The following is a 25,914-nucleotide window of genomic DNA, read 5'->3' on the forward strand; positions in this document are numbered from 1 at the left end:
CCAGTGTCGTGGAGGTGGGAGGGAGCCTGGACTTTTCAGGTGATGGATGGGCATGCAGTGAGGTCATTGTTGGATGTTGGACTGGAGCCCAACCCCAGTGACTCACCAGGGCCTCAGACTGTGAGCCTGGCACCGTCAATTCTGGAATGCCTAGGATTATATATATATATATATACACACACACAAACACACACACACACTTTAAGTTCTAGGGTACATGTGCACAATGTACAGGTTTGTTACATATGTATACATGCGCCATGTTGGTGTGCTGCACCCGTTAGCTTGTCATTTACATTAGGTGCATCTCCTAATGCTATCCCTCCCCCCTCCCCCCACCTCATGACAGGCCCTGGTGTGTGATGTTCTCCACCCTGTGTCCAAGTGTTCTCATTGTTCAATTCCCACCTATGAGTGACAACATGTGGTGTTTGGTTTTCTGTCCTTGTGATAGTTTGCTCAGAATAATGGTTTCTAGCTTCATCCATGTCCCTACACAGGACATGAACTCATCCTTTTTTACGGCTGCATAGTATTCCCATGGTGTATATGTGCCACATTTTCTTAATCCAGTCTATCATTGATGGGCATTTGGGTTGGTTCCAAGTCTTTGCTATTGTGAATAGTGCTGCAATAAACATACGTGTGCATGTGTCTTTACAGCTGCATGATTTATAATCCTTTGGGTATATGTCTAGTAATGGGATGTGGAATGCCTAGGATTTAGTTCAGCCAGCAAACACTTCCTGAGGACCTGCTCAGGGACAGAGCCTTGATGTAGGGGGGACAGGGAGAAGTGGACCCCAGTTCCTACACTTAAGGAGATTCTAAGATGGTAGGGTCCGACGCCTCTGTGATAATAATGCCATATATGCTACATAGAGTCAGGGCCAAGTGCAGGAGCAGGAATGCCCAGACTACCTGGTGGGGGAATCCAAGAAGACTTCATGGAGGAGGTGATGACATTGAAGTTGGGCCCTGAGATGTGTGGAGCAGTTCCTCAGGTGTAGGGAACAGCATATACAAAGGCTCAGAGGTGTAAAAGGTAGGACCCATTCAGGATACCTTGAGATTTCCAGTATGACAATTGCATGGGGAAATAGCAGGGTAATAATAATAGTGAAAGAAATGGCAGCTACCATTTATTAAGCACTCTGTGTGCTAAACAGTGTTCTAAACATTTAAAGTATATTATTTTATTTAAGGCACACAATTGTCCTCTAAGAGAGGTATTATTATCTGGGGATAAGTGTGGGCCACTTCCAAGAATCCTCAGGCTGCAGAGTTCCATGATCAGCCCCCATCGGCATGCTCTGCGCCAGTCCCCAATCCCCTCCAGAATGGTGGGATGTCTTCCCACCAGCTGTGATCTCCACCCTCCTCCCTTCCTGCCCAGCTCCAAGCCATCCCAGGTCAAGCCCATGGACCCAGTTGCTGGGCTTGTTTGTCTTGGCTCCCTGGCTTCTCCTCTGCTCCCTGGTGGCTGCCTGAGCAGGTGGCCCTCCTGCTGGAGGCCAAGGGGAAATGAGCCAGCAGGCCCAGGCGCAGCCACGAGTGAGTGTGGGTCACTCCAGGCCAGGGGTCGTCCCCCATGCCATGCCATGGGACAGTGGATGTGCAGGGATGTGGTGGGTGTTGCTGAGAGCAGGGCTGGGCTGCTGGGGCTGACTTGGGCTTGCTCTAGATTCATGGCTGGGCTCCCTCTTGGCGGACCCTGTGGAAACAAGGCCTGCGGGCCAGCGCCTATCCATGTGTCCTGTCTTGAATGGCTGAGGCCTAGGGGGATGGAGGGCGGGAGGGTTAGGAAGGGATCTTTTTTGCAGACTTTGGTTTTTGTTAAGCTTATACCTTGCATTTCCCATCTGTAGTCTCACTGAATCCCCACATGGGAAGTGGGCAGGGACCTCCCCTGATAGCAGGAATTCATCGCCCAAAGGCTTTGTGTTTGGTAAAGAGCAAAGGCAGGATCTCATCACAGCTGTGTCCAAAGAGGAGGATGTTGTCCGCTGCAGGCTGCCTCCTTTGCCCCCTCTCCAGCTGACCAACCACCGGCCAGGGCCTGGAGTGGTCGGGGGCTGTGGGAGGGCTCTGGGACTCATGGTACCAAGACTCTGCCCCACTTGCTTTGCTGCCCCATCTGTCGCTTCCTGGCTGTGCCTCCTGGTCATGGAAGTCTCCCTGAACATCAATTTGCCTATCTAGAAAACAAGGATGTTGGATAGATTCATGAATTTTTGTTTTTACGCAGACTCCTGGGCATAAGAATTCCCAGAATTGCCACGCGCAAGCATGGATCTACTGGCCATGGGAAACACTGGGCTGGTTTAAGCAATGAGCTTTCTGAGTGGGAGCCTCTGAGGCCCGTCTCCCTGTGTCCCCTGAACCCCTACCTGGCCCTGGATCCCTCAGAGACACCACTTGGAAACAAGCCACAGGATGTGAAGCTCTGGCACTTTTACTGTCTGTGGCACCAGGAATTTTCCCAGCAGAAAGAGGCTTCCCCCTCCTGCTCCCAGCAGGAGAGAGAGAGGAAGTAGAGGAAAAGCTTTTTACTGGATTGGACAAGGGAAGAAGAAAGCAGAGCTGTCAGTAGGGTGTTTGTGGTTTTGTTTTGTTTTTATCTTTAAACCGTGGAGGAGAGAAAAGAAATCTCAGTGGGATGTTTAGTTTTCTTTGTTTCTTTTCCTTCTTTTTTTCTTTCTTTCTGTACAAAGATAAGCTGAATCTGAGGGAGGAAAAGCAAGAAGAATAGGTTTTATGATTTCTAAAAGTGGATTCAAGGAGTTAATCTCTTTAAAAATATGTAAATGTCTTTACTTTTCATACCATGTATATAACATAAAATAGGAAAAAGTATAAAAGGATGTCCAGTGAAAAGCAAGTCTCCCAGCCCCCAGTCACCAGCTTCCTTCCCTGGAGAGAACCGCTGCCCCCAGTTTCTTGTGTATTCTTCTAGAGATATTGTAATATACCATATATATTTAAATATCTCTTATATATTTACTTTGTATTAGTACATATATTTCCAAATGATAGCAATTCAATTCTGCACCTTGTTATTTTGTCTGTTTGTTTTTACATAATACATCTTCTTAATTTTTTCATGTTAGCACTTAAGGAACCACATCTTTTGAAATGCTGCCTTGGATTTCATTGTGTGAACCTATCATAATTTATTATATTCATCATTCCCAAAGATGGGAATGTTAGGTAAATTTAAACCACGATGCAGTGAATATTTTTGTATGTACTCTATATTTCACGTATGAACTTTATCTGTTAAAAAATTCATAGAAGTATGACTGCTGGGTCAACAAGTACATGTGCATTTGCCGTTTTGATAAATGTTATCAAATTGCTTCCCACCACATTATACCAATTTATGTTCCTGCCAGCAACGCAGGAGGCCTGCTGCCTTAAACCCTTGCCAACACAGCGTATTCTGATCTTTGCCAGTTTGATAGGGAAAATGGTGTCTGTTCGTAATCTTGTCATTTTCTCATTATGAATGAGGTTGAGTATTTTTCATATGTTTAAGATTTTAATTTCTTTTACTGTGTCTAGAATTTCCTATTCTTTGCCCATTTTTCTTTTGGGTATTCATTTGCTTTGCCTGTTAGAGAAATGAGTTTGTTACTGTGATTTTTGTAGCAAATATCATGTCATGGTTTGGGGATTTTCTTTGACATTGTGGGGATTATCATTATTATTATTATTTGCTATGCAGAACTTTTTTATTTCTATGTGGTCAAATTTAACCAAATTTACCAATATTTTAACTAAAATTAATTTCTGTTTTAAAGCAAGTCGTGAACTGGAGAGGATAAACATTCAATTGAGAATCAAATCTGAGTTCATGGCCAGCAAACACTTCTTCTCTGTTAACCTTAGTTTAGTCTTTTCTAAAATGAGGGGATTGGAGCCTGGGCAAAGGGGCTCACACCTGTAATCCCAGCACTTTGGGAGGCCGAGACAGCAGAATTACTGAGTCCAGGAGTTTGAGACCAACGTAGGCAACATAGCAAGAACCTGTCTCTACAAAAAAATGAAAAAATTAGCTGAGTGTGGTGCTGCATGCCTGTAGTCCCAGCCATTTGGGAGGCTGAGAGGTGGAAGGGTCATTTCAGCCTGGGAGGTGGAGACTGCAGTGAGCTGTGATCATGCCACTGCATTCCCACCTGGGCAACAGAGCAAGACTCTGTCTCAAAAAAAAAAAAAAAAAAAAAAAAAGAGGGGATTTGATAATATGTACACATTCATTCATTTGTTTGTTCATTCACTCATCAGCCCTGGGTTGGTTACTGGGAACACATATGGCCCAGTGGGAAGAGAAACAAGTGACCCAATAGTGACACGCAGGGGCTATGATAGAGGACCCCAGTGTGTACAGAGAGGGCTTCTAATGTGGCCACCAGAGGGGAGGGTGTAGGTGCGGGAGGTGAAGCGAGATTTCAGGGGAAGCAAGGCCTGGGCTGATGAGCAGGAGTCATTCAGTGAAAATAACTGGGCTGGGCTGGGGCAGATGGCACACAGGAAAGCATTCCTGGCAGGGGTGGGAGTCCCTGGGACAGTGTGGGGCGCTCCAGGGCTGTGTCAGGCATGTCACAGAGTAGGGAGTGCAGCTTGGTCCTGACCACAGAGGGCCTCTTGAGCCAGGTGGCAGCAGCCTGGTCAGCCTTGGCCCTGAGGGCCATGAATAATCATATTTTATAGAAGATTTTCTAAGCAGGGCAGCAACAGGATCAGATGTGCTCTTTTGTCGCGGAGGGGTTAATCATTTTTAGAAAAATTGTATGAAATATTTTCCATGAAATCAGCGATGAAGAAAAATATAATGAATACTTCTTTTGAATACCACCTAAACAATTAACGCTATTACTACAGTTGAAAAGCCCTGTGGACCTCTCCCAAATTGTGTCTCTCTGCCTCCCCTAAATGTTGGCAAGAATATGCTGCTGGTGGGTCTGTGACATGACACAGTTGTTTCAGAGAACAATTTTGCAACATTCAGGGAAGTTGTAGGTGCACATACCGATATTATCCAATGATTCCACTTCCAGCTGTGGAATTACCTGCACAGGCAAGCAGGAGGAGATGTATTTAAGGGAGTCTATGGTAGTGTCGTTTGTAGTATTGATGGAAACCTCGTTTTCCACCAACAGAAATGTGAATCAACCCATTGTAGCTTATTTATACCATAGAGTACTGTTGTGAAAACATAAGGCCAGGCCAGGCATGGTGGCTTTCTCACGCCTGTAATCCCAGCACTTTGGGAGGTCAAGGTGGGCGGATCACCTGAGGTCAGGAGTTCGAGACCAGCCTGGCCAACATGGTGAAAGCCTGTCTCTACTAAAAGTATAAAAATTAGCTGGGTGTGGTGGTGGACACCTGTCATCCCAGCTACTCAGGAGGCTGAGGCAGGAGAATTGCTTCAACCCGGGAGTCAGAGGGTGCAGTGAGCAGAGATTGCGCCATTGCACTCCAGCCTGGGCAACAAGAGCAAGACTCCGTCTCAAAAAAAAAAAAAAAAAAAAAAGAAAATATAAGACCAGAGTCACATGTATCAGCAGGGATAAATCTAAAAAATACAATGCTGAGTGAAAAATAAAAGCAAGTTCCAGAAGAATGCATGCATCATGCCACCATTTACATGAGGTTTCAAACACACACCATGGTTCTACATTCTGTTGGAAACACATATCGAATGAACATACAAATGCGTGGGAGTGATAAACACCAAATTCACAAGAATGGCTCCTACCAGGGCATGGGCAGAGGAAAAGGACCGAAGAGAGTTCATGAGAGCTTCTGCTGAATTGATATTGTCTGTCTTAAGTGCAGTGGTGGGCACATACTTGTTCCTCATAATATTATAATTATTTTTTTTAAAGACAGCTCTCACTCTGCCACCCAGGCTGGAGTGCAGTGGGGTGATCATAGCTCACTGTAGCCTCAAACTCCTAGGCTCAAGTGATCCTCCCAGCTCAACTTCCAGAGTAGCAGATTACAGGCACACACCACCACATTCTGCTAATTTTTAAATTTTTTTTATAGAGATGAGGTCTTTCTATGTTGCCCAGGCTGGTCTCAAACTCCTGGCCTCACCATTCTTCCTACCTTGGCCTCTTAAAACACTGGAATTACAGGTATGAGCTACCATACCTGGCCCTATTTTAAAATTTTAAAAAATGATATATATATAGAGAGAGACAGGGTCTTTCTTTGTCGCCCAGGCTGAAGTGCAGTGGCACGATCGTAGTTCACTGCAGCCTCAAACTCTTGGGTTCAAGTGATCCTACCACTTCCACCTCCCAAATAGCTGAGACTACAGGCACACATGACCACACCCATTAATGTATAATGTATTTTATCTATCCATCGTTTTTCAAAATGATTTCAACATATAATCACTATAAATAGTATTTTTTTTTCCAGACTAAGTCTTTGAAATTTAGTTTGTAGTTCACATTTATGACCATCTCAGTTGGGAAGACCTATATTTCAAGTGCCCAATAGCCATATGTGGTTACTGGTTATCATATCAGACAGGGCAGGGTCTGGTATGATAGAACCCTAGAGGTCACCAGTTACAACCTGATACAACCTTATCCACAGATAGAGTTGTGTCAGGTGACCTCTGCGGTTCTTTTCTAAATCAGCAAGTCTAGATGACGACAACGATGATGATGATGATGATGATGATGGCTACTTTTTTTCTTTTTTCTTTTTAGACAGGGTTTCTCTTTGTCACCCAGGCTGGAGTGCAGTGGCATGATCATGGCTCACTGCCGCCTTGACCACCTGGGTTCAAGCAATCCTCCCACCTCAGCCTCCTGGGTCGTGGGGACTACAGGTGCGTACCACCTGGCTTTTTTGTTGTTTTGTGGTAATGAGGTCTCACTATGTTGCCCAGGCTGGCCTTGAACTCCTGGGCTCAAGCAATCTGCACTCATTGTCCTCCCAAAGTGGTGGGATTACAGTTGTGAGCCACAGTGTGTCCAGCCATGATATCCACCACTTTTTAGGCATTTGCCATGTGCCAGCACTTTGTATTATGTCCTTTAACCCTCACAACAAACCTATGGGCTAATTACTCATGTTTTTAAAAATTGTGGTTAAACATACATAGCATAAACTTTGGCATTTTAACCATTTAACAACCAAGTGCCTCGTATTGTTCTTTATACTGTATTTTTTTGTGTAACCTAGATATTTCATAATAATTGAGGTTAGTACTGGCCGTGAGCAGCCTTCTCTGTGAGTGTTGTGGAGTCGGGGTCGGGGCACGGCAGCCAGGGCGTCTCCCTCTCCCAGCCACTGAGTACACGTACCCATTCATGGGAAGTTTGAGTTCGTGGACCACCTGGAGTCTTGACTCCATCCTTCTTGCTGCTGAAGGGTCATTGATACAGTAGGCAGACTAGGTGGAGCCCCACTCACCACCCTGGTAGAGACTCCCCCATCTCAGTGAGACTGCAGCAGTGAATCAGCCAGAAATCACACCAGCCGTGGCTCGAAAATGTCCTGCCACTTACTAGCTGGGTAACCTCGGGCCAGTCATCTCATCTTCCCAAGGGATAAGAGCAGTGAATTTCCAGGGCTGCTTTGAGGACTAAGTAAAACTATGCATGAAAACCACATTGTTATTATTCCTTGTAAGGGAGCTCAAGGGCACAGAGGCAGGCTCCCATGTCAGCCTTGCTTTCCTGGTCAGTGCTGCAGCAGTGATTATCCCTTTCCATTGACCTCTTGACGTTGTTCAGTGGATATAATAAAAATAAAGAATAGTGAATGTTTGTTGCATTGCTACCATTATTAACCAGGGGTTTCCCTGGACTGTCTCATTTAGTCATTCTTTTGGAGCCCATTCTAGTGCCTGTATGATAGAGGAAGACACTCAGACTTGGAGTGGTTCAGTGACTCACTGGAGGTCACAGAGCTACGTAGTTGTGTCTAATAAGACGGTGACAAGTTGGGTAAACTGGAAATCAGGCTGATTCCTCAGGTAGGGCTTTCTTAGAGGGCCCCTCTAGTGTTTGGGGTTTTTTCTGGAGACCAACCTGCCAAGTCCCCAGAAATCACTCAGAGTCTCAATAGCCTCTGGCCTTTGGCCATAGCCTGGACAGCCATCAGGTGAGTCTGCCCTGCCCTCTGGCCTCCAGAGGAGGACACCTCTTGATTCTGATCCTCACTCATTCCAGGCCTCCTCATCTGGTTGAATCCTCAGGATCTGATTTCACTTCCAAGGCCAAAGGGTGTTACTTGTGCATTGTCCTGGCTGCAGTCGTCTTGTCCCCCCCTCTCTGGGACCTGCCTTCCTGTCTCACTGCTGGTACCGTGGATATCACCTCCAAGAGTGGGTGCATGTTGCTGCAAGCCAGGCTGCAGCCTTCTCGTGGGGAAAATAGTTGGATAGGCCAACATTCTTGAGCCTGGGGTCTTTTTCAGGACACCGTAATGGAGCCCCATCATTTCTCCCTGCAAGGTGTGGTGGCATAGCCTCTGGGGTCAGATGCTCTGGGTTTGAAACCTGCATGCAACTTACCTTGAGCAAATTTGTTAATTTCTCTAAGCCTCAGTTTTCTCAGAAGTAAGATGGGGATAACAGTACCTAACCTCGTAGGCTTGTTGTGAGGATTACATGAGCTAATGTATATAGAGAGCTTAGAGCAGGGCCTGGTACAGAGAGAGCGTAGGGAATGTGGATGATGATGATGGTGATGATGATGGTGGTGATGATGATGATGATGATGGCGGTGATGTCAAAGGCAATGACAATGATGCAAATTTCAATTGCTCTGAGGCCTGGGAACACTTCATTCTGTCCCTGATTTTCCCCTCACACTGGAGGGACTTAAACAATAGACCTCAAAACAAAACAAACCTATCCAGTATTTTTTTTTTTCTTTTTTTTTTTTTTGAGATGGACTCTCCCTCTGTCACTGAGTCTAGAGTGCAGTGGTGCAATCTCAGCTCACTAGAACTGCCACCTCCAGGGTTCAAGCGAATCTCATGCCTCAGTCTCCAAAGTAGCTGAGATTACAGGCATGTGCCAGCACACCTGGCTAATTTTTGTATTTTTAGTAGAGTCGAGGCTTTACCATGTTGGCCATGCTGGCCTCGAACTCCTGACCTCAAGTGATCCACCCGCCTAGGCCTCCCAAAATACTGGGATTACAGGTGTGAGCCACCATGCCTGGCCCCTGTTCAGTTTTATAGTGGGGAAAAAAAATCTCCAAGTTGATGGGGGAACATTGTATATTCTAGGGATTACTCATAAGCGTTTTCTAAACTGCAGATCATGAACTTTTAGTGGGTTACAAAATCAATTTAGTAGTTCATTACCAGCATGTTTTTAATAAAATGAAACAGAAAAAGAATAATTAAATGGAAAGAAAAATATTTGAGTAAAATATAAAAAATAAATATAAAAGCCAATCATGTTCTATGAAACTTTTGTTTCAGTGTTACAGATATCTGTCTACACGTGTGTATATTGGGTTGTAATGTAAATGCATTTCTTATTGTGAGTCATTGTCAAAACGTTTGAAAAACAACCATTTAGGAACTACAGTTTCAGTGGGGTTCCTGAGTGATCCCGTTTCACTTGTGACTGCATTTCTTCCTCATTTTCAAGCAAAGTGGAATATACCTGTAAGGCATGGTCTCTCTCTCCCTCCCTGCAGAGTCTGCTTCCCAGGGTCACCTGGACCTCACGCAGCTCATCGGTGTCCCGCTGCCCTCGTCTGTATCCTTTGTCACAGGCTATGGTGGCTTCCCGGCCTACAGCTTTGGCCCTGGTGCCAATGTCGGCCGCCCAGCCAGGACTCTCATCCCATCCACCTTCTTCAGGGACTTCGCCATCAGCGTCATGGTGAAGCCCAGCAGCACCCATGGCGGTGTGCTCTTCGCCATCACTGATGCCTTCCAGAAGGTCATCTACCTGGGCCTGCGGCTCTCAGGTGTGGAGGATGGCCACCAGCGGGTCATCCTCTACTACACGGAGCCGGGCTCCCACGTGTCCCAAGAGGCTGCTGCCTTCTCGGTGCCCGTGATGACCCACAGGTGGAACCGCTTCGCCGTGATTGTCCAGGGTGAGGAAGTGGCCCTCCTCATGGACTGTGAGGAGCACAGCCGCATCCCCTTCCAGCGGTCCCCCCAGGCTTTGACTTTCGAGTCCAGCGCTGGAATCTTCGTGGGCAATGCAGGAGCTACAGGACTTGAGAGATTCACTGTGAGTCAAAGTCCCACTTCAGGTAGACCAGGGAGGTGGATGGTCAGAGACTCACCATGCAATAAATGGAGCAACTATTATTGTTAGTATTTTATTCTTATGTCCTCAAAGAGGCATGCGTGTTACGACGGGAAATAACACTAGGCCTGGAACCCCAAAACCTAGATTTTCATCCTCAGTTTTCAACTTATCTTGTAGATTTGAGACAGTTATCTGGATTCTCTGAGCCTCTCTGTTTCCTTATCTGTAAGTGGAGATAAGAAAGCCTACCCCACAGGCTTATAGGTCAAATAAGGTAACCTGTGTGAAAACACTTTGTACGTTTTAAGATTTTATATAAAAGAGCAAGGTTTGTTATAGCCCTAGATGGTTTGATCTTTGGATATGGGTGGCAATTGCACTTAAGTAATTTCTGAAAAGGTGGGATACACTAGAATACCAGAGTGAGAGGTAGCTTTTCCCTCCTTCTAGGCAATGCGCACTTAAAAAAATTAAACTGACTTTACTATCAGAATGGGCTTTTATGTATAAGGCATTCTAAAGATCACTAAGTTATTGTAGGTACTCATTTAGTCAGCCCACGTATTTACTGATGTCTCATTGGTGAACAGGACAGCACCATGGGCTGGAGTCTGGGTTTATCTGGAGTAGAGTGAAAGACATTGGAGAATGTTAAGAAGTTAAAATCCGATGGGCAATTTTTAAATGCTCACTTTGGTAGCCTCGTGGAGAGGAAGCTGTCAGGTGTGGGGAGAGGGGCTGAGAGTGGAGGCAGGGAGGCTGCAGCAGCCCTTCTTGGGATGGGGCCTTCAAACCCAGAAGTGTTGAGCTGCAGGGGAAAGAGCTTTCTGGGAGAGGGAGATGTGTGTTTCAGGGCCTGCCACTGACAAGCTGGGGACCTGGAGACAGGAGGCTGCTGTAGTGCCCATACTTGAACACTCTGCTCCCAAGGACCTCTCTGGCCCAGGGGTCAGTATGATACTGGCCCAAGGAGAATCCCCCCATAACTGAGAGTGGGCCAAGAGGTGGCCTGGCTTTGTGGTTGAGGCCACAGGCCATACATCCTCACTCCCGTGCTTTTACCTGTGCTTCTCCATTACAAAAACAATCATGTCTTCCACTGGCAGTCATGCTGTGAACATGCAAACCATGGCTTCTGATCCCTCTCTTTTCCTCAGGGCTCCCTCCAACAGCTCACCGTGCACCCTGACCCCAGGACTCCCGAGGAGCTGTGCGACCCCGAAGAGTCCTCGGTGAGCTCCCCTACCATCCCACAGAGGGCCCTGCAACCCCAGCAGCTGGGGCCTGGGGAGGGCTGGATGCCCAGACAGTGGCATGGAGTTTCTGAAACCTCTCATTTTGGCAAGTGCTGCCTCAAGTCCTATTTTGGGCTTTTGGCGTGATTTCATTTTTTAAAGAGCGTCAGCCATCTCTGTGCGGGGAGCTGTGTTTCTTACAAGGTGTCAGGATCTTCCATGGCTGTGGCCGTCAATGGCCTGCTTTCCTGCCTTCTTGCCAAGAAATGGTGTCAGGATTCTAAAATCAAAGTTAAAACTGAGATATTCTGGGAGTAAAGTCCCATAAAAAACGATCCTCAACTTAGCTTTTATGCTTGGCAAATGATTTCGTTCCTAAGCTGGTGGGCAGGAAAAAAAAAGATGACTCCTTCTTCCCTCCTTCCCTTCCTCTAAGGATTGACTGAGCACCTGCTGGGTGGCAGCCCTGGGTAGGTGCTGGAGATAAAGGGATAAGTGGGAACTGTTTAATAAGCTGCTCATATGCACTTCCATACCAAAATACAGTGGCAGAGCACAGTGTGATGGGAACACGGGGAGATCCTCAAACCCAAACTCAATGTGTCAGGTGGGAGCAGGAAGAGGAAAGAGGCGGAACTTGAAACAAGTTAGGGAGCAGGTGATGCCTGAACAATGGCAAGGGTGAGGCCTCCCAGGGAGAAGGGGTCCCAGGATGCAGTCAGAGGCGAGCAGAAGGTAGCACATTCCTACAATTCCTGTTGCTCTTCAGGTGGCGTCAACCCCGCAACAGAACATAAATTGATCTCGTTAACTTTATGCAAAACAAAATGCTGTGGATTCTGTTGGAAAGCCCCTGAGAAGTGGCATTTGGGCCCGTGAGAATGCCTGTGTTCCATGAGCCAGTGGTCCCAGCCTGACAGTCATGTGATGCTGATTAGTGTAGTCTCGTGTTCGTCTCTGCATTACCATTAATACTGAAAAAGTAGAAACAACCCAAGGGTCCAAGAACAAAGGACTGGTCACAAAATCACAGCACTCGGGCTCCTTGTCTGCCTTTAGGAGGCTAATTAGAAAGATTAGGTAACGCCAGGAAGTCATGATTCAGCTGTAATGGTTCCCAGCGCAAGATTCCAATGACAGCCTCACAAAGGTTGGGAGAGTGGTGGGGACCTGGATAGAATGAAAGACCATATGTTAGAGTGTAAAATGATTGTGTATTTTGTTAGAGCAATAAAATGTGGAAAGAAATATAATGAACAACCAGGCTGGGTGCAGTAGCTCACGCCTGTAATCCCAGCACTTTGGGAGGCCGAGGTGGGTGGATCACTTGTGGTCAGGAGTTCGAGACCAGCCTGGCCAACATGGTGAAACCCCGTCTCTACTAAAAATACAAAAATTAGCCAGGTGTGGTGGTGCGTGCCTGTAATCCCAGCTACTCGGGAGGCTGAGGCAGGAGAATCATTTGAACCCAGGAGGCAGAGTTTGCAGTGAGCCGAGATTGCACCACTGCATTCCAGCCTGGGTGACAGAGTAAGAGGGACCCTGTCTCAAAAAAATAAAAAAATAAAATAAATAAATAAAACAAATAACCAACCATGCACACTGCACACACGCTGTCTCCTTAACCCCACTCTGTCTCTGATAGACACACACACACATACACACACGGTTCCTCTGTAGGAGAGTCGGTTTGTCAGTTTCTGTGACTTTCCCAGTTGTCCAACTCTTATGGGCCCTGCCCACTCTGCCCAGTATGTGGCACAGTTTGTCTCCACACAGGCATCTGGAGAGACCAGTGGGTTGCAGGAGGCAGATGGAGTAGCTGAGATCTTAGAAGCCGTCACCTACACTCAAGCCCCGGTGAGTACTGGGATGCTGTGCCATGTGATCTTGGTCAGCTTTTAGCAGGCTGAGAATTACTAGAGGGACCCCAGAGCCCTGGGTCTGACCTCTTTGTTTTCAGACCTGTGAGCTTAATCGTTGACTCATCTGGGAAGGTCAGGAAAGCCAACCAATGGGCACTTTGCAAAATCCCCTGGTGAACTGGAGCACCAGCTCCCTCAGTGCCACCCTGTGTTCGTGACCATCAGAGGGCTGTCAAGGGCAAACGCTGTGCTCTATTGCTTTGGAACCTTGGGTAAAAAGCCTGTGGCCTTGGGTAACTTACTCAACCATTCTGAACCTCAACTCCTCTTCCAAGAATGGTGATTCTAATAGCCCTATCTCATAGGGTTGTTTCCAGGGTTAGATGATGAAGTACGGGGACAAGCCTCAGCCCAGCATCTGGCATGAGAGAAACGGCCCTGAACGATGGCTCTTGTTACATTTGCTCAGGGCTCCAGCTGTGAAAGCACAGTCAGGACCCTAGTCTTGTGAGTCACACAGTCCTCCAGGGAGCGCATTTCTGACGCATGGGAAAGGCAATCCTAACTTCCAGTGTCCTAGACCTCTTCCCTCCTGGGGCTGCACCCTGTGGCTGAGACGTGGAAGTCGTTTTGAAAGCACTGAGTCAGACTGTGGGGACTATGGGGACACCCAGGAGCCTGTTTTTAATGAAAACAGCAAGCAGCAGTGGAGTCACTAAATACAGCAGAGCTTCAGCCATCTCCTTGCCTGGTTGGGCTACTTTGTAAACTCATCTCTAATAGAAATCAGGGAAATGGAAATAAGGCAGTGGCTGGAGATTACAGACCTTGGGCAGCAGCAGGGCTGTGGATGCAGCACAGCTGTGGATGCAGCAGAATAGAACCAGAGTCTGTTAGCACTGGAAGGACCTAAAAGTCCTTCTGTACATCTCTTTCTATACAGAGGTGTACAGAAAACTGCCCTTTGTATACAAACTGAGCAAACCAAGGCCCAGAGAGGGGAAGACACTGACTCAAGGGTGTGTGGGCAGGACTGGGTTAACAGCATGAGTCTCCTGATGACCATCCATGGGGTCATGGCCTGGGTGGTATTGCAAAAGTCCATCCCCAGGATGGCAGCCAACTCTTGGTCAGCTGGGATGAAGGAAGTCAAGGGTCCAAGTTGCCTGCCTACCTAGTGATTAGGGAGGGCAACTGCTTTGGGTGTGTGGCTATCCTGTGTGCCCATCAGCCCTTGGCCATCCCACTGGCATGTCCCAACCTGGGGCAGCAGGGCACAGAGTGGCCTTCACATCTGATGCTGCCCTGTGCACCAGTTCACAATTCACAGTGAGGCCAACTCAGGCAGAGGTGCCACAGCCCAAGGTGGCCCTGAGAGAGGGACAGGAAAGGAGAGTGGGGTTTGAGCCTGAGGTGATCACCTCAGGATAGGGAAAGGAGTAAGGCAGAGAAACTTGGGATGGGGCACTGGAGCTGGGCAACTTTGGACAGAGGTAGAGAAGTGGGAGGGGAAGGAAGAGAACTGGCATTTCTTGATACCACTGTGTACTTGGTGCTACTGTATACATGATTTCACTTTTGTTTCTTGCCACCCTGAAGGTAGGTGGCATCAACCCCATTGTGCAGATTCAGAAATGAATGCCCAGGAGGTGGGTGGCTCTGCCAGGGTCACAGGGTAGTGAAGTCAGGACTCAAGCCAGGCCCCACTGACTCTCCAGCCTTGGACCCTCCCCAGGACCATGGCACTGCAGGCACTGGGGCAGATGTGGGGCACGTGTCAGCCAAGGGGGGCTACGAAATCAATCCCCAGACTCTCTGGAAAAGTGAAAAAGAAAAAGTTGTTGGTGATTTGATGGACTTGGTGGCCTTTGGGGAACCTCAAACACTTTCTTTCCATGCTTCCCCAGCCCCACTTTTCTCAGTGGTTTTATGGGAACTGGTGCAAATCAGAGTTCCATCAAGCGTGAATCCCAGCTCTGCCACTTACTGACTCTTGACCTTGAGCAAGTGACTTAAGCTCTCCAAGGCTCAGTTTCCTCCTTGGTTACAATACAGCGGACCTGCCTCACAGGGTTAGTGTGAGAATTAGATGAATTGCCCTGTGCAAAATGCTTGGACAGTGTCTGTTGTTGCTACTGTTGACCAATGGTTTTGTTGTGAGGATTAAGGGAGGTGATGTGATGTGTCAGAGAGCAGCTCAGGGCTGGACTCAGCACCGGGCATAGTGCAGATACCTTGTTCCCCTTGGGGCCTCCTGGTTGGCCGGTGGCTGGGGCTGACAGGCATGCCAAACCCCTGTGGCTGCCTTCAGTTATTAAGGGGATTCCCCTGGGCTGTGCCTCGAGGCCTGGCGGTGCTGACCTTAACCTGTCTGTTCCCGATGGTCAGAATGCCTTCCCTGTGCGCCTGTCTGTCTGCGCCACAGTTCACGCGCTTCCGTGTGCTTCCATTTCCTTTAGTCTCATTTGCAGGGAGGTGTTTGGGGTCTCTTCTACATAGAAGGGCACTGAGGTCATGGAGATGATTGCTGGAGGCCACCCAGCCTGAAGGTGGCAGAGCCAGGTCTCCAGCCCAGGGTCCAGAGTGCACTCAGTCATGCCACCCCTGAGCTGGGGACTTCCCCCTTTTAACATCTCCCGGAAGGGCTTTATGGCTTTTTTCAGCAGCCACCCTCTAGGACGGGGAATTTCCCTCTTCAGCTCAGACAGTCCCCCCCCTCCCTTGTCTGTCTGGCTTCTTTCTTGGAATGAATCTCACTTCCCCATCCTCAGCCTTTCCAGCCTGCCACCCTTTGAGACATGAGCCATCGCCAGTGAACTGAATTGCAGACTTTCTGAGTGGACAGGGACTAGAAAGTCTGCCCCTCCTTGCTCTCTTTCCCATTTAGGGTCGGGGTCCTTACTATCCAATTCTTTGCATTTTCAGAAAGTTCTATGCTGTTGGAATTAACATCCCTATGGTTCTCAGCCCTGGCTGTGCATCAGGGTCATTTGTTGTAAGTGTGTGTCGGGGGTGGGGGTAGCATGGGTGTTTGTGGAGGCACCGTGGGTGGGGCTTGGTCTTTAAACGCAGATTCTTGCCTGGGCTGCAGACCTGGATGTTCAACTTCAGTAGATCTGGAGTGAAAGATCCTAGAATCTGTATTGACAAAAAGCTCTGCAGGTGATTCTGGTCCTCAGCCAGGGCCTCTTTCCCAACCACACCCAGATGCTCACAGTTCTCTGAACAGACCAAGCACTTTCTCCCCTCCATGGCGCCTTAGTTCCTGCGGTTCTGTTTGCCTGGAGGGCCCCTTCCAGCTCCCCTTTCTGCCTGGCAAGTTCCTACTTAGCCTTCAGGCTCCAGTCCACATCCTCTCCTTGGAGGCCATTGTTTAGCTAAGCCCCCTCCTCCCTCTTGGCTCTCACTCCCGCCATCCCATGTATCACACCAAATCGTGGTTTGTTGCGTCTGGTCTAGGTCTGGGGCTTCTCCATTGCCTGACAACTTGAGGACAGACATTCTGTCTTAGTTATTCATTTCTGTGTCCCCAGGGCTCGCTTAGCCAAGGACCTGGCACACAGTAGGGCCTCTGGAAATATGTGCAGAATGAGTCAATCTGATTGTGTGTACGTGAGCCTGGGCTCAGCAAATTGCAACACTTTTAATAACAATTCTTCAGACTTGAGATTCCTATTTTGTCACAGGCCACACTGGATCCCCATCCACATGGACCACTGAAAACCAAAGCCACTTACTTGAGGCAGGTCCTGTGACTCTCACTCCTGAGGGTCAGCTCACCAGAACCATGCCCTGTCCTTGCAGGGGGCTTGGGATGCCTTGTTGGGAGTTTGACAAAAGAAGTTTTTGGCTGATGGGATGGATTCCAACTTCAGCCACCCTGAGTTACAGAGCTCAACCCCCATCCCGTTGTCTTCCTGTGTTTCCCAAACCCTCACCTGCCCTGCCTGCCTCATCCCAAAGCCCAAATGCCTTATAGAGCACCTTTGCTACCAGCCACCAGCAGCCTCACTCCAGACTAGAGATGAGCATTCAGGGGCTTGAGCATTGGTTCCTGAACCAGTGATGGAGTGGCTTTTGCCTTGATCCCTCACAGGGAGAGGAGAGGAACCTCCTGGGTAGGGGTCTTTATCTACCCTGCTAGATGAACATCCATCTGGGTGAAATGGGGACATCCCACCTGGTCTTGTTCACAACCTTCCCTGGGGAGGTACCTGCTCTGTGCTCCTACTGCTGCCCTGGTTCCTGCCTTGTGGACTTCTTTAGTGCCACCTCCCAGTCACCTGGCATAAGCCTCAGCTCCCTTAGTCCATGATCACACTGCCACCAGTGAGGACTCTCTAAAACACACAGCTGCCCCCACCACTTCCTCCCCCGATGCTTCCCAGTGGCTGCCTGTGACCCTTGGGTTCAAGCCCATTCGTCTCCCCATAGAACCAGACCCTCCCTCTCCCTGCCTCCCTGGGCTCTGTTCCACTGCTTCCCTCCTCAAGCCCTGGGCTCTTGCCAAGCTCAAGTTGCCAGGCCCTGACTTCCATCAACCCTCCACCCCTGTGTTCTGAAACCCTGCTCATTCTCCAAGGCCCAACTCCTTAAAGCCTTTCCTCCCACCTCCACCCTGAAGATTTTACAGTACAATAGAATCCATGGTGATTGTCTCTGGGTGTTAGGACTCGAGGTGATTTCTCTTTTTGCTCATCTGCACTTACAGTGTTTTCAGTAATGAATATGGAATATTTCTGTACTAAACATAAAGGTGTGCTTAGCCCTTCCATGCATTTTCTATTTCCTGCCTTCAAGTAGTTCTTTATTGTCCTCATTTTTACAGAGGAGGAAGCTGAGGCTCAGTGAAGCTCCATGACTTGCCCAACATAACTGAGCTTATAAGTGGAGAGCTGGGATTTGATCCAGGTCTGACTGTAAGAACTGAACTATTACATTCTAAATTATGGAGCTTCTAAGAATCCTCCTTGTTCCATGGACCAGAAATTTATTGATTTACTAGATTCTGAATTAAGGAAACAACCTTCTGTTATTAGTCAGGATAGGTAAGTGATGCTGCAGTAACAAATTAACCTTAAAATCTTAGTGCCTTACAAAACAAAGATTGGTTTCTTATTCATACCACGAGTTCAACACTGATCCACAGGATTCTTCCATGCATCCCCAGCCCCCTGAGCTTAGAAGGTGATGAGGCTATCTGAATGCTGACGAGCCCTGGGTCCCATGAACTGCTGCTTGGGTCCAGGGGTGGTGTCGTGACTTTCAGAGCCCATGCCAGGATTTCTGCCTAGATCACTGAAGTGCTCTGTGTTTCTGTTGGGTTTTTGTTTGTTTGTTTTTCTCTAGTTGGTAACGTTGGTTGAGACACTGACTGGCTTTGGGAAAACTATGTAGATGCTGAAGTTTCCTTGGAAGGAACCATACCCATCTTTCATTTTCATAGGTGTTTACGACTAGTGCACATCTGGCATCGAATTTATATGCAGTTTATTGAGTACAGCCTGGTTCATTCATTTGTTCACTAATTCATTTAATCATTCCCTCATCTAACAGATCTTTAATGGGCACCTCCTCTGACTGATCTGGGATTTGGGAATCACGGAAACATGATCCCTGTGCTCAGAGAGTTTTGGCTGAGATGAATAGTCTGACTGTCAACTGAACAGAATCTAATGACCTCTAGTAGGCACCTCTTTCAGGCCCTGGGAGGTACAGCCATTGCCCAGGTAGACACCAAGCGGGACCAAACTTTCCCCTTGGTTTATTCAGCATCTTGTGGATATATTATTTTCTCCAATGATATTCACTGTCACTTCTTCTGCTTTACTGCCAAGTATATCATTTTGCGTCTCATTTTTCCTCCCTTCAGCCCAAAGAAGCAAAAGTTGAACCCATAAACACACCTCCAACTCCATCCTCCCCCTTTGAGGACATGGAACTTTCTGGTGAACCTGTACCTGAGGGGACCCCGGAAACCACCAACATGAGCATCATCCAGCACAGCAGCCCCGAACAAGGCAAGTCCGGATGCACATGCCTACATAGTGGCCTTTTATTGGGTGATTACTATGTGTCCAGCCGGGGCCACATATGTAACATACAGAATCTCATTTAACCTTCCCCTCAACCCTTTAAGAAAGGGTGAGAACCACCCTCATTTTACAGACAAGATGAGGAAATTGAGCCACAGAGAAGTTAAGTAACCCAGCCAGGAGCAAACAGCTTGTGGATGGCAGAGCTGGCATTTGATCTCAGATAGCAGAGCTTCTAACCCCCAGATCTGGAGCTTCTGACTCCCAGACTCTACCCCTTCTGGGGTTTAACAGAAAAGCTTGTAATAATCCTTGCTGTTTGTTGAATACCTACGGTGTGCCAAGTGTTTGCATATTTTGTCTCCAACACTGACAGCATACCGCCTACTCAATAGCACTAGCCACTATTTTATAGGTGGAAAAACCAACACTTGGAAAAGCTAAGTCCAGAGTCCCAACCCTTTCTGACTTTTGCCACAAACTCCCCAACTCTCAGAGGATCAGCTAAACTCCTGTGTGGCACAAGTGAGAAACTGATGGCCAGAGAGGGGCTGGTTACCCAGCAAGGCAGCAGCAGTCCCTAGGAGAAGAGCTGGTCCCCTGGCTGCCCATCCAGGGCTCTGGCCCCTGTCTCTTGTCCCCCTACCCTTGCAGAGGAGCACTGGCAAAAGTCCAGGCATCAAACACTATCCCCAAGCACTAGCTTGGCATATGCCCAAGCCCTGAGATCACTTGTGGTTACTGTCATTTCTCAGAGGGGCTGTCACTTCAGACTGAAGATGTAAGTACAAGATCATTCCTGGCAGCACTGTTCTCAGGAACAAAAACAACCCAAACTGCCCACAGTAGGGATTGGTCAAGCAAATTCTATTTCATTCATACATACAGCCCTGACATTGGTGATACAGATCTGATTTAATGACCCAGGGACATACTCGTGGTATAGTCCACCAAAAAAGCAAATTCCAAAACTATGTGTCTGTGACCCTAATTTTGAATATGTTATTTATATCTATTTACATATAGCTATGTAGAGTGATGTGTGTATGTATTAGATACATTACATATTAGATGTAATATTCATCAAAATGTCATAAGCAGTTATCTCTGAGTGGTAGGATTATGGATGGTTTTTACTTTATTGTACTTCTGTATTTTATTAATACAAGTCTTCTACAATAATATGTATCACTATTCTTTTTGGTTCTGTCATCAGTTAATGAGTGTTATTTTAACAACTAAATTTGGGGAGTCTGTGGGTCAGAGAAGGTATAGAGAACTGGAGAGAAAACATTGTAGGATAATTTAATAACGTCATGACACAGCCAAGGAGGCTGGGTGTTGCTGTGGAAATACTGCCCGCTGGGGAGAGTCAGACAGCTTGGAAGGAGGCCCTGCCTAGCTCCCTATTTGCTGTCGGCCTGGGGCAAGTTGCTGATCAGTTTCCAAGCTTCAGATTCCTTAGCCGTCCTCTGGGAGCGTGAACAATCCCCGCTACTGGGTGGTTGAGAGGGCTGAATCTGGCCGCGGTTGTGGAAGTGGTTTCTGAATTGCGAATACTTTTCTCAGGGGTGGAATTAGGATCTCTGAGCAAGGGGGTAAGGCGAAGGGGCTGGGGCGAGGACTTTCCTAGACTGAGGAGATGAGGTCCACGTGGGGACTGGGCTCTGATCCCAATGCAGCTCGCCTGTTCCCGGTATCAGCCACACTCCTTATCTAGCAGACAAAAGGTCAGTCGAAAGCAACGGAGCTAGCCAAATTGTCCTTTTCTTCTTGATGTGTAGACAGCCCAGATGGTGGGAGAAAGCCCTGGCTAAGCAAAGCCCCTAATATTTGCATTCGGAGCTTCCCTGACGCCATCTTGGCCCATGGAAGGGGCCACCCCACCTCCTTCGTTCCAGGGGTCAGGCCTTGGACACCAGGCAATCGGCTGCTTGCACGGCACCCCCTGGTGGTCAGAGCAGGGAGGACGAGCGTGCTCGACCCGTGCTGGCCATGCTTCCATCACAGGATGGGACAGAAGTGGGTAGCGGGGCAGAGTCCTTTGGAGGATTTCGCACCTCCCCCAGAGTTATTGTGACCATGGGACCTGCGTGAGCACAGCGTGTGTGGGAAGGGCCTGGCCCGGGGACAGGCTGACCTGGCTTCAGGGCCCTTCCCAGCCTCAGTCTCATTCCCAGGGTTAATAATACTGAGGTGTTAATGTGTGGTTCCGGCAGGACACACCTGTTACAGGGTGATAGTGGGATTTCCACCCAGGATCTGCCCACCTGCAGGAAGGTGGTGGGAGGGGTCCCGGTGGGCAGGACAGGTGGGCCAGCAGGAGGGTTGCTGGAGGGAGTGCATGGGACAATTTTGGCATTGGCCCAGCCATAATAGGCATGCAGTCATGGTAGCGCAATGTTTTTTTTTTTTTTTTTTTGAGACAGGGTCTTGGTCTGTCACCCAGACTGGAGTGCAGTGGCACAATCATGGCTCACTGCAGCCTTAACCTCCCAGGCATGAGCTCCCTCCTCAGGCTCCTGAGCAGCTGGGTCTACAGCCACATGCCACAATGCCTGGCTAATTTTTTTTTTTATTTTAGTAGAGATGGGGTCTCACTATGTTACCAAGGCTGGTCTTGAACTTCTGAGCTCAAATGATCCTCCTGCCTCAGCCTCCCAAAATACTGAGATTACAGGCATGAGCCACCATGCCTGGCCAATGAAGAACTTTTCTTTGTTTCAAAACTCCGTTTGCTGCTGCTGCTTTTTTTTTTTTTTTTTTTTTTTTTTTTTTTTTTTTGAGATGGAATCTCACTCTGTTACCCAGGCTGGAGTGCAGTGGTGCAATTTCAGCTCTACAACCTCTGTTCACTGCAACCTATGCCTCCTGGGTTCAAGTGATTCTCCTGCCTTGGCCTCCCAAGTAGCTAGGATTACAGGCATGTGCTATCACACCTGGCTAATTTTTGTATTTTTAGTAGAGATGGGATTTCTCCGTGTTGGTCAGGCTGGTCTCGAACTCCTGACCTCAAGTGATCTGCCCACCTCAGCCTCCGATTCCAGGCTGCTTTTTAAATTGCAAAGGAAATATATGCATGTGGGAATAATTAAATTAATGCTCCATTGTATAAACCAGAAAAATAATAGTTTCCTCTTCTTAAACTCCTATCTTCTGGAAAATATCAGTACTAAACACTGTGGTTTAGCCAAGTATATACATATATAAGCACATACATATACATATATGTGTATATATTATATACGTCATATAGTAATCATTACATAACATGAATATTATATATATAATAATGATAAGACATCTATACTCATACTTTTTTTCTATTCTGCACACATAAAACCATATCAACAATGAACATTTGTCAATTGCTTACTATATGCCAGGGGCTGTCCTCAATGCTTTATTTGCATTAACTTACTTAGTTCTTGTGACACATAGTACTCAAAGCAACCCTATGAGGTAGGAATTACTGTAATTCCCCATTTCTAGATAAGGAACTTGAGGCAGAGGTTGAGCGACTTGCCTGCAGGTGGTGCCAGAGCCTGGAATGAAAACCACACATGCCTTGCCATGTATGTTGTTCTGCAACTTGTTTTTTTTTTTTTTCCGCCACTTGACTCTGTGTCATGGTATCTGAACATCTTTCCAAGTTAGTTGGTGAAGAGATACTTCATTCTTTTCCAAAACTGCAAAATGTAGTTATTGATAGCAGAATACCTGCTTCCTGTAGGGTCTGGTGAGATCCTGAATGACACACTGGAGGGGATTCATTCTGTGGATGGTGACCCCATTACTGACAGCGGCTCAGGGGCTGGGGCATTCCTTGACATAGCTGAAGAAAAGGTGAGTAGATGGTAAATTTCATTTGATTAGTCAGTAATAGACTTGTTTGCTTATTTCAAACTTGGTGATGATTTTATTGGGCACCAGAGAGAACCACAGGATTTTGGTTGAACAGCATCAAGATTTCTTCTGTCCTCATGGTACAGAGGAGGTCAGAGTCCCAGGGCCACAGAGGCTCTCCAGGGATGCACAGAACTGGTGGGAGATATGCGGTGCAAGCTTGTCCTCACACTTGCCTGTGACGAGTGTCCAGGCCTCACTAGCGCACTCCCGCCCTCCTGCTCAGTTGTGAAGACACATAGCTTTATCAACCCTCTGAGTCCCCTTCAAGACAGAATCAGATTAACTGCAGGTGCATTCATGCTATTGTTTGGTAATTGGCTTTTACACCTGCAAAGCCAGTTTTGAAATGCTGAGCTCCCTAGGGTGCAAAATTAAAGCATAAATAGTTTTCTCACAATGGCTCCTGCTGAAAACCCACAATGCCAGCTCATTCCTTCCCTTCTCCTGGGATGAAAACTTCAGACAGTTCTCACAGCTCTCTCAGTCACTATCTGGTAACAGTCAATTTTCACAGATATTTAAAAGTCAAGCCCAGCATAATATCAAAAATTCAACAAAATTACAAGCACAGTTTCCCCTCTTCTACACTCAGGCCTGCTGTAGACTAGGAACCTGCCAGGAAAGGGAAGCATGGTTAGGGGTTTCCTCTCTATTTTCTTTCTTCTTTCTCCTCCTTATCCTCATGACCTCCCCATCCTCTAGAGCTATTTTGAACATCTGCAGGGGCTGGCCCACCTGGAGAAATGGGCACAGTCGTATTTGACTGGTCAAATTATGATCTGGGCTTTTGGTGTGGAAGATGCCTGATGGTTGGAACTCTCTCTTATGGGGGCTTTTGTGGTTCCTGGGAGGTCTTCCTGCAGGGGATCTAGGATCAAAGTTCCTTAGTTGGCCTTGTAACTTCTGCCCGGGCTTCCACCCCATACAGGGTGACCGGATCTTCTGCATGTCCCTTTGACTACAGCCCATTTCAGCCAGCAACCTTTGAAGAGATTTTATCTTGTCTATCTCCAGCAAAGCAACTGCAGGACAAATACCCCTCCCTTCTCCATCCCCCTCCCCTCCTCTCCCCTTTCCCTCTCACCTCCTCTTTCCCTCCTCTCTGCTTTTATTTTCTCCCCTCCTCTCCCCTTTCCTCCCCTCCCCTTCTCTTCCCACTTCCTTCCTCTTCTCTTTCTCCCTCACCTCCCCCTCCTCTCCTCTCCCCTTCCCCTCTCTTCCTTTGTCCCTCTCTCCCAACTCTGAATCTAAACGGCTTCCTCTTGTTTTCTCACCCTGGAGAAAATCACACACCAGTCCCTGAGCCTCCCACATTCCAGGAAATACATACCCAGCTCACCAAATGGTTTGGAGTGAGGAGAGGGGAGGAGAAGAGCCGCAGTACACTGGAAATTCTTTCCAAAGGAATTCTTGCTCTCCAGGCACTCATCCCCAAAATGAGTCCTGTGCGGTTTCTTACACAGCCTGGAGGTAGGAGATGGGCAGGAACTGGTGGAACGGGTGCCATTTCCTTGTCTTAGCATGGGGAGATTACCTGATGCCTGTGAACTTGCACTTGCCCTTTGGGGCTTTAGCTGACGCTGAGTCAGAAAGAGTCTCATTTTAACATCCTGGGACCTCAACTTTCCTCTAACTGTTTCTTGGGACAGTAATTCTGCAAGAATTTATTATGTTTTATGAAAAAGGGGCTCTGTGGTGAAATGACTTTGGGAAAAGCTATATTCTACATTCCTCTTTTTATAGATTCTGAGAAATCCTGCAGCAAGGAAATCTTTTTAACTTTGATTAGCCTAGTGTTTTTTGTAACCAAAAGAACCATATTTTTGCAATAGATAAGTAAACAAACATTGGGAAATGAAGATGGGACATATTTGCTGTCACCAGCTCCAAAGCTGCTCTCTCTTTCCATTTCCCCCATTGCTATGAAACCTTCAGAGAATCTGCCTGTGCATTCCCAAAGGAAACTGAGTCACAGGGAGAGAGAAGAAGCAGGAATGTCTCTGTCTCCCAGCCTAGAGAAGGCTGAGGAGGACAGAGGTGCTGCCTACACATTTCTGAAGCACTGTCATGGGCAAAGACATTGTCTAATGCCTTCTGGATGGGTATATGGGGAGGTCACAGGGAGGCAATGGGTCTCAGTAGAAGTATCTAGAGCTAGACCAGGCTGACTCAGGAGCAGTGATTTCTGTGTTAGTGGAGGTGCAAACACAAAATCGAACACCAGACATAGGTGCCTGGGCGGTCTTTCCCATCCCTGGATTTATGAAACCATAGATGTGAAAGTCCTTGAGGGAAAGAAGCTACAGAAATGCAGGTGGCTGGAGGAGGCTAGGCAGTCTGTTCTCTCCAGCCACAGGCATGTCGATGGGAGCCCAGAAACATGGTCTCTTATGATGCGTTTGTTTTCAGAATTTAGCAGCAACAGCAGTGGGGCTGGCCGAGGCGCCCATCAGCACTGCTGGAGAAGCAGGGGCTGGCAGTGCGCCCACCGGGGGACCGACCCTCTCTGTGTCCACCCAGAACCCAGAGGAAGGGGTCACTCCAGTAAGTAGCTGAGAGTGCAAGCTCCCCTTCACCTGTGTCTGGGGTTGGGGGTTGTGTTGGGTGGGAGCAGT

At 47.7% G+C, this 25,914-nt stretch overlaps 1 protein-coding gene across 4 annotated transcripts in view; it reads left to right on the forward strand.

Moving 5' to 3' along the window:
* The window catches only part of COL15A1 (collagen type XV alpha 1 chain), a 128,190-nt gene that overhangs the window by 33,705 nt on the left and 68,571 nt on the right, over positions 1 to 25,914 (forward strand). For 3 of the 4 annotated variants that reach the window (XM_007968605.3, XM_007968607.3, XM_037998199.2), the window contains 6 exons: positions 9,687 to 10,234; positions 11,413 to 11,487; positions 13,270 to 13,350; positions 19,228 to 19,375; positions 23,124 to 23,236; positions 25,709 to 25,843. In XM_007968605.3, the coding sequence (XP_007966796.3) occupies positions 9,687 to 10,234; positions 11,413 to 11,487; positions 13,270 to 13,350; positions 19,228 to 19,375; positions 23,124 to 23,236; positions 25,709 to 25,843 (1,100 nt within the window). Of the gene's footprint in view, positions 1 to 9,686; positions 10,235 to 10,337; positions 11,204 to 11,412; positions 11,488 to 13,269; positions 13,351 to 19,227; positions 19,376 to 23,123; positions 23,237 to 25,708; positions 25,844 to 25,914 lie in introns of those variants that run through there. The other variant, XM_073021800.1, reaches the window with a different exon arrangement.

This window comes from Chlorocebus sabaeus, chromosome 12, assembly GCF_047675955.1.
Source record: "Chlorocebus sabaeus isolate Y175 chromosome 12, mChlSab1.0.hap1, whole genome shotgun sequence".
Lineage (NCBI taxonomy): Eukaryota > Metazoa > Chordata > Mammalia > Primates > Cercopithecidae > Chlorocebus > Chlorocebus sabaeus.